The sequence below is a fragment of the Epargyreus clarus genome, unplaced genomic scaffold (genome assembly GCF_041222505.1).
Source record: "Epargyreus clarus isolate Ecla_fem2 unplaced genomic scaffold, WU_Ecla_fem_2.2 ptg000025l, whole genome shotgun sequence".
NCBI lineage: Eukaryota > Metazoa > Arthropoda > Insecta > Lepidoptera > Hesperiidae > Epargyreus > Epargyreus clarus.
Window position 1 is genome coordinate 2322387 of NW_027332232.1, and position 17055 is coordinate 2339441.

Genomic DNA, 17055 nt, shown 5'->3' on the forward strand with positions numbered 1-17055 from the left:
TCGTACGCCACTTGGAATAACGGCACTACCCGTTTTGGTGGCGGCTTATCCGTTATACCCGCATCGCTCCCTAGAAAATAGAAACATTGTATGTATTTGGAGCCCCATATCTTCAACATGCAGGTTATTGTGAGGATTCAGTGCGTGTGCGTTAGTGAACCGTTTTCTGGTATTTACAAAGTTCTAGAGTTAGAGTAGAGTTAACATGTTGCAGTTTTATTATAGTTTTGTTCGAGGAGATCTTATATTCCTGTTATAGCACTCTCCCAAATATAATCTTGAAGTAATCCAAGCCCTTAAACCTATTTCGCGAAATTTTGCGACCTTATTCTAAATCTAGAGCCAAAAGGAAAATGATAAAGTAATTTTTCAAATACATGTACGCTATGTTCACTATTTTCGCTTCATTAGATTAAAATTCATTATGAAATAAAAAGTGTCTCTAATCATCTTTATTATCTCCTTGTAGGTATTGTAGAATTAATTGTAATATCAAATAGGCTAAATGGATCAATGTACGGCTTATTTAGTCTTGATTTAAATGGAAGATAGAATATCTTCGTTTTGAATGAAAATGTAGGCTAAATGTACATAAAAATATAAATTAAACTTGCAGAAGACAAATCGAATAAATTGTATGATATAAAATAAAAGCTTGTTCTATGATTTCAATCACTGTACTAATTTCGAAGTTAGGCAATCTGTAGAGATCTTATATAGATAGATTGAAATATTGCACAATAAAATAATAATGTCAGCGTTCTCACGTTTAAAACAGAATTTCCGTCAGTTTTTGAACAAAATTTACTTTCAGGTATCGGTTTGAGTTTTAGATAACTGAATCCCTGATATTTGTGTCCAGGCTTAACATATTATTGTTATATAGAAATTATATTCGTTGTAGCAGAATTAACATTTAGAAAACATCAATAGCGTGATTCAGGATACATGTGGCGCCATCTCTTGACAACTTGCGGCAATTTGCCACACGTTGACTAAAACCAAAAAAAAATATGTCAATCTAAAGAAATAACATTCAGAAAAGCGTCAGCCTCTTCGGGATGGTGAACTTTAATATGATGTTTCAAGCTACAGTTCTGTACGAAAGATCGTCCGCATATCGTGCATATGAACCGCCTATCATTCTCATGTATCCGCATATGCTCTCTAAGTGTATACTTTCTCGCGTATCCCTTCTTGCACACGTTACATTGGAACTTCCTCTCTCCACCGTGCTTCACCATGTGATCCTTCAACTCCGATTTGGAATAAAACTGCCAGTCACAAATATCGCAGGCGTGTCGCTTCATCTTCAAATGCACAGTTCGTACATGAACACCGAGCTTGCCGCTCAACGTGAAGACTTTCGGACACATTGTGCACTTAAACTCCTTCAGCTTCATCCCATGGATAGCTGATATGTGCTTGTTCCTTTGGAAGTAGTTCCTGAAAGTCTCCGGACACTGTGGACACCTGTGCCGTTTCACTTGCATGTGAACAGTAGCGTAATGTTCCTTTTTCGAATTCGCGGATCGAAACACTTTCTCACAGCTTTCGCAAGGAAACGAACCAGTTTCGTGCGAAAACGCATGCGTCCGTAACCTCTCCGGAGTAATAAAACCCGTACCGCACTGCTCGCAAATAAAATTCTGGAAGTGTACATTCATGTGTTGATTCAGCGTCTTAAACTCATCATACTGTAGTTCACAAAGAGTACATTTGTACTCATCTTTCGTGATTCTGAACGGGAGTACTCCATCATTCATTTGAAGGTTCAAGTTCTTCCGATGTACTGTCTGTAAATGGACTTTCAGATTGTTGAAACTGTCTATATTATCATCGCATAATTTGCAACTAATATCCGTTATATCAACTTTGACTAGTTCATGTTTCTTTAGCTTAGATAGGACATCTTTTATCTCAGCTGCCGACCTCGAAGGATGATCAATAGCATTATGCTCTCGCAACAGCGCAGGATCAGTGAACTGTGCCTCACAGAAGTGACAGAGATAGAGATTCTTCATCCATCTAAAAGGGCATATTTTGGTAAACTCGAGCAAGATCATCGCGTTTCTCTTTCTCGCTTTAATCACGTCAATATCATTAAGATTCCTTGTATTCTCCATTAGTGTGCTCTTTTCATCAACGCCTGATTCCGGAATCTCACCTATAAATGAGAAAACACGTGCATGAGGCTTAGGATTGTTAAAGCATGTATTGTTTTATTTATTAAACGTGATAAATGTACATATACTTTCATTCTATTCTATTTAGCTATTTCTCTAGCACGTGTTTTCTCTTGGAATAGGCTTATAAGGATTTTATAGTTACTGTAAAATTAGCATTGTCATGACGATGAAATGAGAAGAATATCATAAATCCTAGAAATATTTTTTTTTACTAAAGTATTGTTGTTTATATGTTTTCTAGGTGATTAAATAATATTTTAAAATATAAAATGATAAAAATATTGACTCTTTAGAGTGTACGACGCTTGCTATATATTTTCGATGCCAGAAAGAATTCGTGATATATTTGGAGATATTTTATATTGGTTGAAGATATAATGTTTTAACGCGGATTATAACGTCAGTGCTTGTAATGATTCGCAATATAATTCGCAAATTAACTGCCATAACTTTTTATTAATTAATCTTAATCTAGTGGAAGTCATATCAAGCATCACCTCATTAATTTCATCATCAGCCAAAAATAATGACGCATCTTGGGAACTTAGTATCATCGTACTAACATTTATATTATAGCTGTTGCTTTCGTTTCCTCATTGACACTTCTAACACTAATTCTTAAAATTACTAATTACTATTATTACCCGTTTGTAATCTTTTATACACCTTTTCTATCAATATTGTCTAATCTTAATAACAACGGAAGCGAAATCGATTGAAATTTCACGCATAATAGGTAGCCAGCTAACTAGCTAGCTGAAATCTCAAAGATGTAAAAAAAATCGCGTAATTTTTTTTTAACTACTGCAAAACTATCCACCAACTGATTTGAGTAGAAAACTAAAACATATCAGTCTTCATTTGCATAGGATGGTGTACCCTAACGTGCTGTTTCAGACTACACTTCTGTATGAACGTCTGCCCACAAACAGGACACACGAATCTCCTATCATTATTATGAATCTTCATGTGCTCCCTCAAAGTCTTCAATCTCGCGTAGGATTTCTTGCAAACATCGCACTGGTATATCCTCGCACCTACGTGCTTTATCGTGTGCTCTTGCAACTCATAATTCGTGAAGAACTTCATGCCACACTCAGTACAAGCGTGGTTCCTCTCCTGCAAATGCCTTGAGCGTATGTGCGCTGTGCGTCGGCTGCAGAGATCGAACACCTTCGGACAGGACGGGCAAGGAAAAGTAGCTGTTTTCTCTCCATGAACCGTGTTTAAGTGTTTCATCCTGAATTTATATGTGACAAACTTTTCGTCGCAAATAGGACATTTGTACCGCTTGTTTGAGCGGTGCACTTTCGCGATGTGAGCGTATAGTGACGAATAAGTCGGTAGCGTCTCTCCACACTGCTTGCACGGAAAATCGCCTCGCTCGTGTGTCCGCGTGTGGTTCAGCATCCTCTGCAACGTCGCGAAGCGTTTCCCACAAATCTCGCAGATGAAATGCTCGTAATGGTCATTCATGTGCTTGTGGAGGCTGAGGAACATCTCGTAACGTTTTCCACATATCTGGCAGCAGTGTTCGTCGCGGCTCAGCTTGTAGGGCAAGATGCTTTCACCGTGCGAAAAGTCGATCGCTTTACCGTGATCCTTCAAGTGTAGCTTTAGTGTATTGTAGTTGTCTATCCGGAAGCCACATAGTTTGCAAATCGTCATCGCGAAATCCATTTTTAGAGGCTCATACTTTCGAGGTTTAAATGTGACGTCTGGGTGGTGCTGTTGTGTGTGTTCCCTCATTTTGTCCGGCTCCAGAAATGTGTTCTTACAGAAAAAGCAAAGGTACGCTCCTTTTCTGTACTTAAAGGGGTAAGCAGTACAAGAGCTCATGATTATTTTAATGTTTTTCCTGTACGCCGCTCGTCTGTCATTCCCTTCGGTCGTTCGATGCCTCACCTCTTCTTTCTTAGCGAGTTCCGTATCTGCTGTAGCTATCAGCGCAGACAATTTATTATCCTCACTTTCCACTTCTTTTATTTGAACATCTGCGATTTTTCTTCCTAAAAATAGAAAACAGGCACTATAGGGTCTTCTTAAAACCTAATATCTAAATCATATCAGTTTTTAAATAATACTTTTGCCAGATTCATGGTTAACGCTATAGATAATAGAAAACACAAAAGAAATTGTTTAGCGTTTATTCAAATACTAAGTTTAACGATAAGCAGTCAACTTAATTTTCTTCAAGGGCTCCGCGTTAGGATGGTGAGTCTTCATATGACTTTGCAGGCTACATTTCTGGACATACGCATTGTTGCAGTACTCGCAAACGAATCTCTTATCATTATTATGTATTCGCATGTGTTCCTTCAGTGTTTTAACCCTCGCGTACGCTTTCTTGCACACTTCACACTGGAACTTCCTCTCCCCCACATGTTTCACCATGTGACTTCGTAACTGAGCTGCTGTTACAAACTTGTACGGACAAAATTCGCAGAGAAACGCCTTATGTTTGATATGAACCTGTTTTATATGTTTGGTCCTTTGGTTGCACATAGCGAATACTGCAGAACATAAGTGACACGGATATTCAATCTTCTTCCCGTGGGATTCCGTCAAATGTCTGCCCCTATCGGAGTAGCTTTTGAACGATTCCTGGCAATATGGACATCTATATCTAAACTCAGGGCCATGTACTACAATGAAATGGTTATTCCTTAGAGCTCTAGTTTGGAAGACCTCGTCGCATTTCGTGCATTTGTACTGATCAACCAACTCATGGATAAGTTGGTGAGCTTTAAGTCTGTGTGCGGCGACAAAAGCTTTACCGCAATGACAGCATATATTATTAGGATAGTGCTGATTCATATGTGTATTCAGTTTGGTAAACAATTCGAACGTTTCATCACAATGTGTGCACTTCATCTCTTTATTATTCAGATAAAACGGTGTGACACCAATACCCTGATCCTTTATTATAGGTTTCGCGTGTACTCCTATCAAATGGTCTTTGAGATCATCCAAACCTTTCACCGACACAAGACATATTTCACACCTCAAATCAGAAATTTCAATTTTGACATTATCATACGGCCTTGCTAGTCTCATGGCTTCAATTTTGTTCGGATGCTCAGTCGAGTGGTCTTTAACACCGGCAAAGTCTCCGAAGGACTGTGAACAGTACGCGCAGGTGTACGTCCCCCGCTTCCACCTAAAGGGGAGAGCGTTCGAAAACTCTAATATAATAGCCGCGTTATCTCTCTGATCATTATACTTGCGTCTCCGTTTCCACTTAGGGTTCTGAACTCGTCCTACGAACAAAAGAAAAGTCACTATCAAATTGACTGCGAGGTTAAACTTAAGCAATAGTTACTTCATGAAACGGCAACTGTAGGACTGATGTTAAAAGTAACGATGAGATGGACCAACGAGAAGGGTCAGAAGACAATGAGAAACCCAAATTTCATTACTAAAATATTATATTTACACCAGAGTTAGCCACAGTTAAAAAATAAGTTTATGTCTTACTTGTTATTCATATTATTACAAATGATAATATATCAATGATGATGATAATTATACCTACTTTACTTTTTTAAAATCACTGAATATAAATGAAGTCAGTATTCACTTGTATATCATAATCTATATGTATAAAATTTATGTTTATCTGTACGTCCTTTATAGAATCGTAAACTATGCATTTGATCATGTGATGATCTTTAGCAAAGTTGTTCATGTGCCCACGAAGGTTTCTGAATTGGTATAACCAATTTTCGACAGCTGGCGCCACTGTCATTCTAATAAAGGTACAAATTTTCAGTTAAGGTATGTCATGTTATTTTTTTAAACGCGGGCCAAGCCGCTGGCCCTACTAGTATCTAATAAATAAAACAATAATTTACCTGATCTTTATTTAATTCAATCATAGACATTGTTCAGTTTTGTCTATGGTTCTACGCATTAATTATCTGTCGTTGGTATTAATTTTAATCTGTAGGTTTAAAAGCATAGAGATTTATAGTTTGAAATAGTTCGTTGTAGTGTCGTAGTCGTCGTGTCGTTCGCGGTGGTGTATGCCACCACCGATATTTTAACTTGTTCGAGAAGCTTCGGAGTCGTCGGTCGCGCTCGCGCATATTTGTCGTTTTAGTTATACTCCGAAGTAGAAGCCACTATTCGTATTCGTAGCGTTTCCTTTAAATTCGCGTTAACTTCATTGTTCGCGGTGCAACGTGCTGTAAGATCGACGCCACGTGAGAAGAGGAAGAAGGTATAGGTAACCGGTAGACCATTCCGAGGTAAGACTAGCTAGCTCGAGCTTAGGGTGAGTTGAAGGTGCCTTATACCTAGTACAAGAGGCTGCGCCCATCAGCAGCAGGTGAGTGCGTGACCCTATAGCACTTTGCATCTTATTTTCGTATATACAGTCCACTTGACCTTCTTCGGGACACGGTCATCCTGTCCATCGAAGAGAGGAACATTCGGTTCCTTATTTGTTCTAACGGCCGCGGAAATCTTAATATTTTCGGTCTCGGAGCCGAATTCATAACATTTTTGGCCATCGTGCCGGATGTATGTTTAACATTTTTGGTCTTCGAGACGAATTCACCACATTTTTGGTCACTTCGGCGGATCTTAATTGTTCCATCGTCCTAAACACCATTTTTGCTATTTTCCGTCGACCGAACATAACGAACATTGAAATTAATTTTATCGTGTCGTATTTCGCTAAAGGAACGAACATTTACGTAAAGTGGCTTCTAAATTTGTCGTTTCGTGTCGTATTTCGTATTAGATTTGCTATTTTGTATTGCATTTCTATAAAATTTCGTAATTTTCGTTTTGTCGATTAACATTTTATGTTGAGGGTGGGTGTGATTCTTTACAACTCATCACTTTGTTAGTTGTACTTAGGTCCCGCCATCTTTGCGCTATTTTTATTAATAGTCGTTGGTTGTCAGTATTGCATTGCGCCATATTTATTTGTCGTTGGTCATATTGTCAATACTGTCAAATTGTATTAGACTTTGACGTATTATTGTGTCGAAGTCAGCTGTCAGTGACATTGCAATTATTTGCTATTGTTGTCGATTTCGTTAAGTTTATAAACTTATCAATTAATGACAATGTCTACTGGGAGCAACGAAAGTGGCGCAAGTGATGGGGACGTTAATAGGATTGCCCGGGATTACAGTATGATGCGATTGGAGTATATAGCGGGATCGGATATGACAGGCTGCGTTGAGGAGGACCTTAGGGAACTTTCAAATGAATTCCATAAAGCGCAAATAAATTTATTGCGTTCATTAAGTGCTGCCCAACGCCAGTCTGAAATTGGTGTAACTGCATCATTTGATACAAAATTTAGAAGTGTTTTGGCCCGTCTGCGGCATTTAAATAGTGACCGTCAGATTAAACAAGAAGTAGTTTCGGGTTTTGCTAAGCTGCCTAAAATTAACATTAAGCCATTCGATGGTAAGCTAGAAAATTGGTTATCTTTTAAACAATTATTTGAGTCGTTGATCCATAATAGAAATATTCCTAATGTGGAAAAGTTACATTACTTGTTAACTTGTGTCGAAAATAAAGCGTATGATTTAATCAGGAACTTTCCACTCACGGATGAAAATTATATAGACGCGTATGATACACTTAATAAATATTATGATAAGAAGCGCTATATAACGGCCTCCTATTATCAAAAGTTGTTGTCATGCGAGCCAGTGAAAACAAAATCAGCTGTAGAACTTGAGCGTGTTCATAGAACTTTTGTGGAGAATTTAAGTGTTTTGGAAAAGTTTGGATTACCAGATAAGAACTTCATGTTGTTCCATTTATTTTGGTCAAAATTAGATCGGGCCACAAAAGAATCATTTCAATTAGAATTTAATTCAGATGAGATACCAGAGTTCACTCAAGTTCAGGATTTTGTTGAGAAACAAGTTAGGGCATTAAGTGAGGTAACTCCGAACCCAATATTAAGTAATGTAGGAATATCAAAAGAACCGAAACCAAGTAACTTTAAAAAGTCCAAATCCTCATTTGTCGTGTCGGGAGTGACTTGTGACTTTTGTACTGGCCAACATAGTCTTTCATCATGTAAGAATTTTCTAAATTTAGATATAGATTCTCGATTTAAATTCATTAAAAATAAAAATCTTTGTATCCGTTGCTTTTCGAAAACTCATAGGGTAAAAACTTGTCGAGTCCCTATAAGTTGTGGTGTATGTGGGTGTTCACATAACACATTGTTACATTTTAAAAAATCGGTTACACCGTCCGCTGATAGCAATTCCCAACCTGATACTGAAGTTGTTAGTTCCATTAATAATAATGCACAACTGAGTAATATTGTTTTAACTTCTGTCGGTGGTAAAAGTACAATCTTGTTTTCTACAGCTAAGGTTCTTATAAAAGATAGTTGGGGAAACTTTCAACCTGTAAGGGTGTTGTTGGATTGTGCAAGCGCTTGCAACTTTATTTCAGTACCATGTGCAAAGCGCCTCGGGTTATGTATTAAAAACACTAAACAATCAATAAATGGAATCGGATCTTCTGTTGCTGAGTCTCGTGGTTCACTATGTTGTGAAATAAAATCCTATAACTCAAATAAAATCGATTTTAAGTTTGAAGCTTTTGTTTTGTCGTCGATATGTAGTGACCAACCTGCACATTTTGTTGATTTTTGTGGTTGGTCACATATTAGGAATTTACGTTTGGCTGATCCAGACTTCGCTCGTCCAGGGGCTATTGACATGCTATTGAATGCGGATATATTTGCTTCATCTCTCATACCTGGTCTGAGACGAGGGAGGCCGGGACAACCAAAGGCTCTAAATACTATATTTGGTTGGATTCTAATGGGTGAGTGTGAGGTAGATCACACACACAACTGTCGTAATGGTAAACAGAGTGATTGTTTTTTCGTCGATAACTCTTATTTATCAAATATAAAATTAGATAACACTTTAAAAAGATTCTGGGAAACAGAAGAGGTTCGCACTCCTGTCTGTAAAATCCTTTCGAAGGAGGATCAAGCCTGTGAAAATTATTTCACTAATAATTATAGTCGTAACGATGATGGTAGATTTGTGGTGCCTCTTCCATTCATGAATCCTGCAGTAAAGCCATCGTTCTCACATTCCCGTGAAATTGCTTTAAAAAGATTTCTGTCTCTCGAGCGTAGACTTAATACAAATGCTGAGTTTAGAGATGCCTACGTTCGGTTCATGAATGAGTATGAGGTTGCCGGTCATATGGAGCAGGTGGATCCCCCGACTTCAAGCGTTGGGAAGTTTTATTATATCCCTCATCACGGAGTATTGAGACCAGATTCTGTTAGCACCCCACTTCGTACTGTGTTCGATGCAAGTTGTAGAGATGCTAATGGATTGTCTTTGAATGATACGCTACTTGCTGGGCCTAAACTGCAAACTAATATTTTCGATTTACTTATTCGGTTCCGTTGGCATGCTGTCGTTTTTACTGGTGACGTCAAACAGATGTATAGACAAATCTTGGTTTGTAGAGATGACACCGAGTACCTACGCATTCTGTGGCGCCCATCTGCTGACGGTCCTATACGTGACTATAGGCTTCGCACGGTCACTTATGGCGTATCATCTGCACCGTTTCAGGCTCTTCGTGCGATCGCTCAACTAGCCGAAGACTCTACCCAAGAACTTTCGGCTGCCTCTACAGTTCTTAGTAGAGACATTTATGTCGATGATATCGTGTCGGGCGCTGACTCGGTAGAGCAAGCTCTACAATTGCGCTCGGAACTCACCAAAATTTTGTCGTCTGGTGGTTTCCATTTAAGAAAGTGGACATCTAATTGTAGTGAATTTTTCGTTGATCTTCCATCTTCTGACTTATACTCAGAAGAATTTAAACATTTCGAAGAGATGTCAGACCTCTCCTTAAAAATTTTGGGACTTCTATGGCATCCGCAATCGGATGATTTTAGATTTCGTGTCGTCAACCCCGATGACTCTAGGTGCACCAAACGTACCATACTCTCCCATATTGCGCGGATTTATGACCCTTTGGGATTTCTAGCGCCGATTACGTTTTATGCTAAATATCTTATGCAACTTCTTTGGACTTCGGGAGTTTCATGGGACGATAATGTGCCACCTCACATTGCACACGAGTGGTTGCGATTTAAGTCTCAATTGTCGTCGTTAGTTTCGATTACCATTCCTCGGCGTATGGTAAATTCTTTCGTGTCGTTACAGTTGCATGGCTTCTGTGACGCTTCAGAACGTGGCTATTGTGCTGTCACATTCTTTCGTGTCGTTGATGTGGATGGCTCTACATCCGTTCATTTTTGTTGCGCAAAGTCGAAAGTCGCGCCTTTGCGAAAATTGTCGATTCCAAGATTGGAACTTTTAGCTGCTGTCTTGTTATCTACTTTAATGGAATCAGTGGTAGAGGCTTTAAAACCATTTCATGCAGTTCAAGAACTTTACGCATGGTCTGACTCTACTGTCACTTTGGCTTGGATTAAATCTTGTCCATCCAAGTGGAAAACGTTTGTGGCGAATAGAGTCAGCCACATTCAGAATAGAGTAGCTCCTGAACATTGGCGTCACGTGAGCTCTAGTTCGAATGCTGCTGATATTGGTTCTCGTGGTACGCTTCCAGCTGACCTCGTTGACTGTTCCATTTGGTGGAAGGGCCCTTCATGGCTTGTAGAGCCAGAGAATAATTGGCCTTCTTCATTATCGGTAGAACAAGACACAGACTCTATCGCAGAAGAACAAAGGATTCTTAGCCTTCTGTCACCGGAAAAGGTGAATCTCGTTAGCGATTTGTTAAATCGTTTTTCGTCGCTTTCGAAAGTAAAGCGTGTTTTGTCATTTTGTTTTCGTTTCGCTCATAATTTGAGAAATTATAAAAATAAATTTGTCGGTGCATTACAGCCTTGTGAGCTACGTCAAGCTTTTGAGTTGCTCATAAAGCAAGCACAAGTAGAGTCGTTTTCGTTTGAATTGGATTGTCTAAGTAAAGGTTCGCCTAATTCGCTACCCAAAACCTTGCGTAAATTGTCTCCTTTCGTTGATGACGCGGGTCTTTTGAGGGTGGGCGGTCGGTTAGCTAACGCTAATGTAGAGTTTACCGTTAGACATCCTATTCTTTTACCTCGTAATCATAGATTAACATTTCTTATTATCGATGAGTACCATAAGAAATTTATGCATCCTGGTGCTCAAACTCTACAAAATTTACTTTCGCAAGATTTTTGGATTCTGTCGCCCAAACGGGCTATTCGCTCCGTAGTCTCTGGGTGTATAAGGTGTTTTCGTGTTAATCCAAAACCTACGTCAGTTCCTTTGATGGGGAATTTACCTTCGTTTCGTGTGTCTCAAATCAAGCCTTTTTCTAGTGTAGCTGTCGATTACGGGGGACCATTCGACATTGCTCTTAGTCGTGGACGTGGTGTGAGGACGTATAAAGGGTACATTTGCGTGTTCGTCTGTACCTCTACCAAGGCGGTTCATATAGAGTTGGCTTCCGAACTTTCTACTGACGCTTTCCTTGCTGCCTTGCAGAGATTCATTGCTCGTCGTGGTCGTTGTAGTAACATCGTTTCTGACCAAGGAAGAAATTTTGTAGGTGCTAGTAACTACCTTGGCTCTATCATGAAGCAGGCTGCGGAAGGCCGGGAAATAAAGTTCTCGTTTAATCCTCCTGGCAGTCCTCATTTCAACGGTCTAGCTGAAGCTGGAATTAAGTCTGTGAAAACTCACCTTTCTCGTGTCATTGGTAAACAAAGATTGACTTTCGAAGAGTTCTATACTGTCTTGGCTCAGATAGAGGCGATGCTCAACTCCCGACCTTTAACCCCTCTCAGCTCTGATGCGAATGATCTCGTTGCTTTAACGCCGGGACATTTCTTAACTTTAGAACCCTTGTCGATGCTTCCCGAAGAAAATCTAGTCGAACAGGTTATACCTGTTACCCAGCGCTGGAAGCTTATCCGAAAAATGCATCAAGACTTCTGGAGACGGTGGTATCGTGAATACCTACATACCCTACAACAAAAGGCTAAATGGGACAAAACTAGCTCAGGAATTAAAATAGGAACTTTGGTTTTGATAGTAAATGAGACAGTTAATCCATTGGAATGGAAGTTAGGTAGGGTTACAGCCCTACACCCAGGCTCGGATGGTGTTTGTAGAGTAGTTAGTGTTAGGACAATGTCTGGCGAGTATAAAAGGCCAGTCGTTAAAGTTTGTCCTCTACCTTTGTATAACTAGTTACGTTTAAACGTAACTTTTTCTTGTCGTAGGTTAAGTAATTTTTGTTGTTTTCGTAAATACGTAGTATTTAGGTGGGCGGTATGTTCAGTTTTGTCTATGGTTCTACGCATTAATTATCTGTCGTTGGTATTAATTTTAATCTGTAGGTTTAAAAGCATAGAGATTTATAGTTTGAAATAGTTCGTTGTAGTGTCGTAGTCGTCGTGTCGTTCGCGGTGGTGTATGCCACCACCGATATTTTAACTTGTTCGAGAAGCTTCGGAGTCGTCGGTCGCGCTCGCGCATATTTGTCGTTTTAGTTATACTCCGAAGTAGAAGCCACTATTCGTATTCGTAGCGTTTCCTTTAAATTCGCGTTAACTTCATTGTTCGCGGTGCAACGTGCTGTAAGATCGACGCCACGTGAGAAGAGGAAGAAGGTATAGGTAACCGGTAGACCATTCCGAGGTAAGACTAGCTAGCTCGAGCTTAGGGTGAGTTGAAGGTGCCTTATACCTAGTACAAGAGGCTGCGCCCATCAGCAGCAGGTGAGTGCGTGACCCTATAGCACTTTGCATCTTATTTTCGTATATACAGTCCACTTGACCTTCTTCGGGACACGGTCATCCTGTCCATCGAAGAGAGGAACATTCGGTTCCTTATTTGTTCTAACGGCCGCGGAAATCTTAATATTTTCGGTCTCGGAGCCGAATTCATAACATTTTTGGCCATCGTGCCGGATGTATGTTTAACATTTTTGGTCTTCGAGACGAATTCACCACAGACATAAAATATAACGGACATTATTATCAAGAGACTCAACGGTGATGCAGGTAATTCAATCTTACACAAATGGTCTTTTGAACACAATCATTCAAAGATGTATGGAATAGAATTAGGGATAATGCGATAAGTAAATGGAATAGTCTATCATTATATATCGTGCAATGTTTTCCAGACATGTAGTAAAACACAGGTTTGTGGTTTGCTTAACTTCCATATTCCTATTCCATTCCTAAAAGTACTGATTCCATTTTTGGTTGGTTTTTAGAAGAAGTCAAATCCTTAATGAGCAAAGAATCTTCGCAACCTTATGTGTAACCACTTGTAATAGCTCATTGATATACAAATTTTAATAATTAATTTCAAATTCAGATCTCAATCAATTTATTATAACCTTAAATACGTAACGAAATAAAAAATCACTGTGGCTTCGCTAATTTCTCCGCACTTTGCTTCTTATGCACTATCCTCATGTGGGAATATCTCGAAGTCCCGCTCCCAAACACAGAGGGACACAGGCTGCATCTATACTCCGACTTCTGACCATGAACCACTGCGAGGTGCTTCAATCTCGCATGACAGGAATCGAACGTAGTATCACAGATCGGACATCGATACCTCTTCTTAGGCCCGTGGACTAGCGCTAAATGCCGATTTTTCAGCACCCGATTCTTAAAGATCATCTCGCACTTCGAACACGGAAACTGGCCGATCTCGTGGCACTTCTGATGGGATCTAAGCTTATGTTTCCCTGAATAACTCTTCCCACACGTATGGCACACGAAGCTTTGGTAGTGGACGTTCATGTGTATAAACAGACTCATGAACCCTTCGAAGTGTGTTCCACAGTGCACACAGCTGAATATCTTGCCGGTCAACACGAAAGGAACTATCCCGTCGCTGTATTCTTGATCCGGACTCTTTGCATGCGTCTCCTGCAAATGTTTCTTAAGTTCAACCAAATTCTCCACAGCTTGCTGACAGATGGAGCAAAACAGATCTGTGATATCAACTTTTAACGGAAACGAGTTTCGAACTTCTGGATTTTCGAAAATCTCCATTTTCTTATGAGACGCCGAATGTAGGCGGATTTCGCTGACATTCGGGTATATTTGCGGACAGTACGCGCACATGAACTTCCCACGCATCCACCTGAACGCGACCGCGTTGGAATGTTCCAGAATGAAGGCAGCGTTCGCCTTCTCACCCATCACTTTCCGTTTCTTAGTCCATTTTATTTGTACGGTATTTGTTTCAGATGTTTTGCGCGCCACTCCTAAAAATAAAACAGAATTGTCTTATACTGCTGTCTCATTCGGGCGTTCTTGATGGGTGAGTTCAACGTGTTTTCTTAACTTCGATTTACTGACGAAATAGCATGAACAATTTGGACATTCATATTTTCTCCCAACCGAATGAGTTAAATCGCGTTTGAACGACTTTCCATCGTAATCGTGATTAAACGTATTTAGAGTGGGATGTACATTGACCAAATGTTTAATCCTTGCATAGTACGTTGTGAAAAGATCTGGACAATGTGGACAAGCGTACCGAACGCCTTTTCTATGTACCCGCACATTGTGACTATTACGACTGCCTCTCGTATCAAAAACCTCACCACAGGAACACGGAAATCTACCAGTTTCGTGCGACTGTACATGAATTCTAAACCGAGATATAGACACGAAGACTTTGCCGCAGGCGTCACAAATATAGTTTTGATAATGCGTATTCATGTGTGCGTTAATATTCGCGAAGCTGACGAAATACATCATACATTTCTGACAGTGGTAGCCGTTTAGCTCCAACTTGAAAGGAAGGACGCCGTCACTAAAATCCTCTTGAAATACCTTACTATGAATACTCGTCAAATGTTCTTTTAAATAATCTAAGCTCTCAATCCTATAGCCACATAGCCTACAATTCCAGTCACTTATATCTATTTTGATCATATTATTTTCCCTTAGCTTCGAGAACACACGTTTGGTTGGCGACTCAGTAAGATGTTGCAACACATGCTCGCGCAAAACATTCGGCTCAACAAACTTAGCGTCACAGTAGGAACAGTAGAAGGAGTTTCGGTACCAACGGAACGCCCAAGCGGTAGAACATTCTAGAATAGTCATAGCGTTTCTGCGCATCATTGTTTTTTCTATTCTCTTCTCTGAATCCTCTGGTTTCCAGTTAGCGTTGTTGGCTCGCCTGCGCCGTCTCATCTGACGGGCGCTTACTATCTCCTTCAACTTCCTACCTCGACAAACTCTTGTTCCTACTTCTGTATCATTCGCACTAGTCGAACCTAAAAAGAAAATAAACTACGTTACTGACGAATGGTAATACCCATTAACGAAAAGGAGGGAGGGGCAGTAAACGCCGTCCCTGGACCTGGGAGGCCTCCAAACATTAACAAGTTCTCTTGTAGACATTTGTAAAAGCTTGTAACATTAGATCAACTTCTTAGACTGGGGGCCTCATTCAACTTTGCGCCCCGGGCCTCCGACTAGCTTAGTCCGCCACTGACACGAAACACGATCAAGTTAATGCATTTATATCTACAGACACCTCACGTATCAGGCACGGTCCGTGGCAAAACAAAATAATATCATTATATACAAGGTGTATAAACTTAAATATATATTTTTCATGAAGCAAACGCACTGATCCAGGCCGTGCCTGTCCAAATATTGTATAGAAAAATATGATTTTGTCTGACACGACACGTTCAATGCCTGTAGACATAAATGACGCCTAAACGCATACTAGAATTTTTATTCAAGATCACGTAAGACGAACGTTTTAGCGGTTATGAGGTAAGAATATAATGAACTGTACCTTTCTCCCCTCATCAAACATTTCTTTAATTTGTTCTGTGTATTTAAACTTTACGCAATGTAGAAATAAACGCTTACGTATGCCTATTACTAATTAAAATGTAACCTACACTGACTTTCAATACCCATTTTCAAAAAGGACGAAATAATACAAAAATATGAGACTTTACCAAATTACGTTTATTTAAAAAGAAGATCCTTACGTACAAAAATCAAAATCCTAAAAGCTTATCAGGTAGATCGACGAGGTTATTCAACTCCGGATGATTCGTTCTCATATGAGCCAGCAACCTCGTCTTCTGCTTGAAAGGCAATCCACACCACTTGCAATTAAGATCCCCATGAGTCTTCAGATGACTTCGCAAGGCTTTGCTTCTTGGGAACGTTTTCTCGCAGAGCGTACACGAGAAATTCCTTTCACCCGTATGCTTCACCATATGCCTCTTCAGCTCATACGCTGCCTTGAACTGCCAGTTACAATAATGGCAGGAGAAGTTTCGTTGCTGAGGAAAGTGGACCGTACGGACGTGAATTGCGCGTTTTCCACTCGTCTTGAAGGTGTGTTCACAGTGGGTACAACTGTAGGAGACTTCCTTCTCCCTGTGAGCCTCGTTCAGATGGTTCATCCTCTCGTAGTACCCAGTGAACCGCATGTTGCATTGTGGACATTCGTATCTTGGTCCTTTCGCATGAGCATGAGCTTTGTGGTAATCCCTCGCTGCACGCATCGTGAAATTCTTCCCACACTTATCACACGGAAACGACCCTGTGATATGCACTTCCGAATGCTTCCTCAACCGCGGCGCAGTCATGTATCCTTTCCCGCACGTCGCACAAATATAGTGCTGGTAATGTGAATTCATATGTTCGTAGAGTTTAAGGAAATTGTTGAACTTCTCCTGACAGATGACGCAACGCCACATTTCCTTATCCAACGCAAATGGCAAGACGCCGTCTGGGTGGGAGGTGTCGAAGTCGTAGCCGTGTTCGATCACGTGCTGAGCCATTTGGGCAACAGAAGAAAACGGTAACGCGCAAAGTCTGCAAATGGTTTCC

General features: G+C 40.1%; 4 protein-coding genes across 5 annotated transcripts in view; 1 reads left to right on the forward strand and 3 right to left on the reverse strand.

Annotated features, from left to right (window-relative positions):
- Positions 1-17055, forward strand: part of LOC140752749 (luciferin 4-monooxygenase-like) — an 83828-nt gene that overhangs the window by 25644 nt on the left and 41129 nt on the right. The gene's annotated exons all lie outside the window — the stretch shown is intronic.
- Positions 77-3105, reverse strand: LOC140752758 (zinc finger protein 711-like). The gene is made up of 2 exons (XM_073087103.1): positions 3010-3105; positions 77-2167 (listed from the first exon to the last, which is right to left on the reverse strand). Exon 2 carries the CDS (start codon positions 2124-2126, stop codon positions 1017-1019), a length of 1110 nt encoding a protein of 369 aa, XP_072943204.1. The 5' UTR covers positions 2127-2167; positions 3010-3105; the 3' UTR covers positions 77-1016.
- Positions 13536-15374, reverse strand: LOC140752762 (uncharacterized). The gene is made up of 2 exons (XM_073087109.1): positions 15254-15374; positions 13536-14444 (listed from the first exon to the last, which is right to left on the reverse strand). The coding sequence occupies exon 2, from the start codon at positions 14377-14379 to the stop codon at positions 13588-13590; it is 792 nt and encodes a 263-aa protein (XP_072943210.1). The 5' UTR covers positions 14380-14444; positions 15254-15374; the 3' UTR covers positions 13536-13587.
- LOC140752760 (uncharacterized) lies at positions 14451-15937 on the reverse strand. Of its 2 annotated transcripts, none has more exons than XM_073087105.1 (2): positions 15842-15937; positions 14451-15467 (listed from the first exon to the last, which is right to left on the reverse strand). In XM_073087105.1, exon 2 carries the CDS (start codon positions 15382-15384, stop codon positions 14467-14469), a length of 918 nt encoding a protein of 305 aa, XP_072943206.1. In that variant the 5' UTR covers positions 15385-15467; positions 15842-15937; the 3' UTR covers positions 14451-14466. The 2 variants fall into 2 exon arrangements, with proteins under 2 accessions (XP_072943206.1, XP_072943208.1); XM_073087107.1 differs by lacking the exon at positions 15842-15937 and adding an exon at positions 15731-15778.

What these genes read in the sequence shown, in the direction of transcription:
- LOC140752760 (XM_073087105.1), bottom strand. Translation starts at nt 15,384, where the DNA reads ATGAGACGGCGCAGGCGAGCCAACAACGCTAACTGGAAACCAGAGGAT.
- LOC140752758 (XM_073087103.1), bottom strand. Translation starts at nt 2,126, where the DNA reads ATGGAGAATACAAGGAATCTTAATGATATTGACGTGATTAAAGCGAGA.
- LOC140752762 (XM_073087109.1), bottom strand. Translation starts at nt 14,379, where the DNA reads ATGGGTGAGAAGGCGAACGCTGCCTTCATTCTGGAACATTCCAACGCG.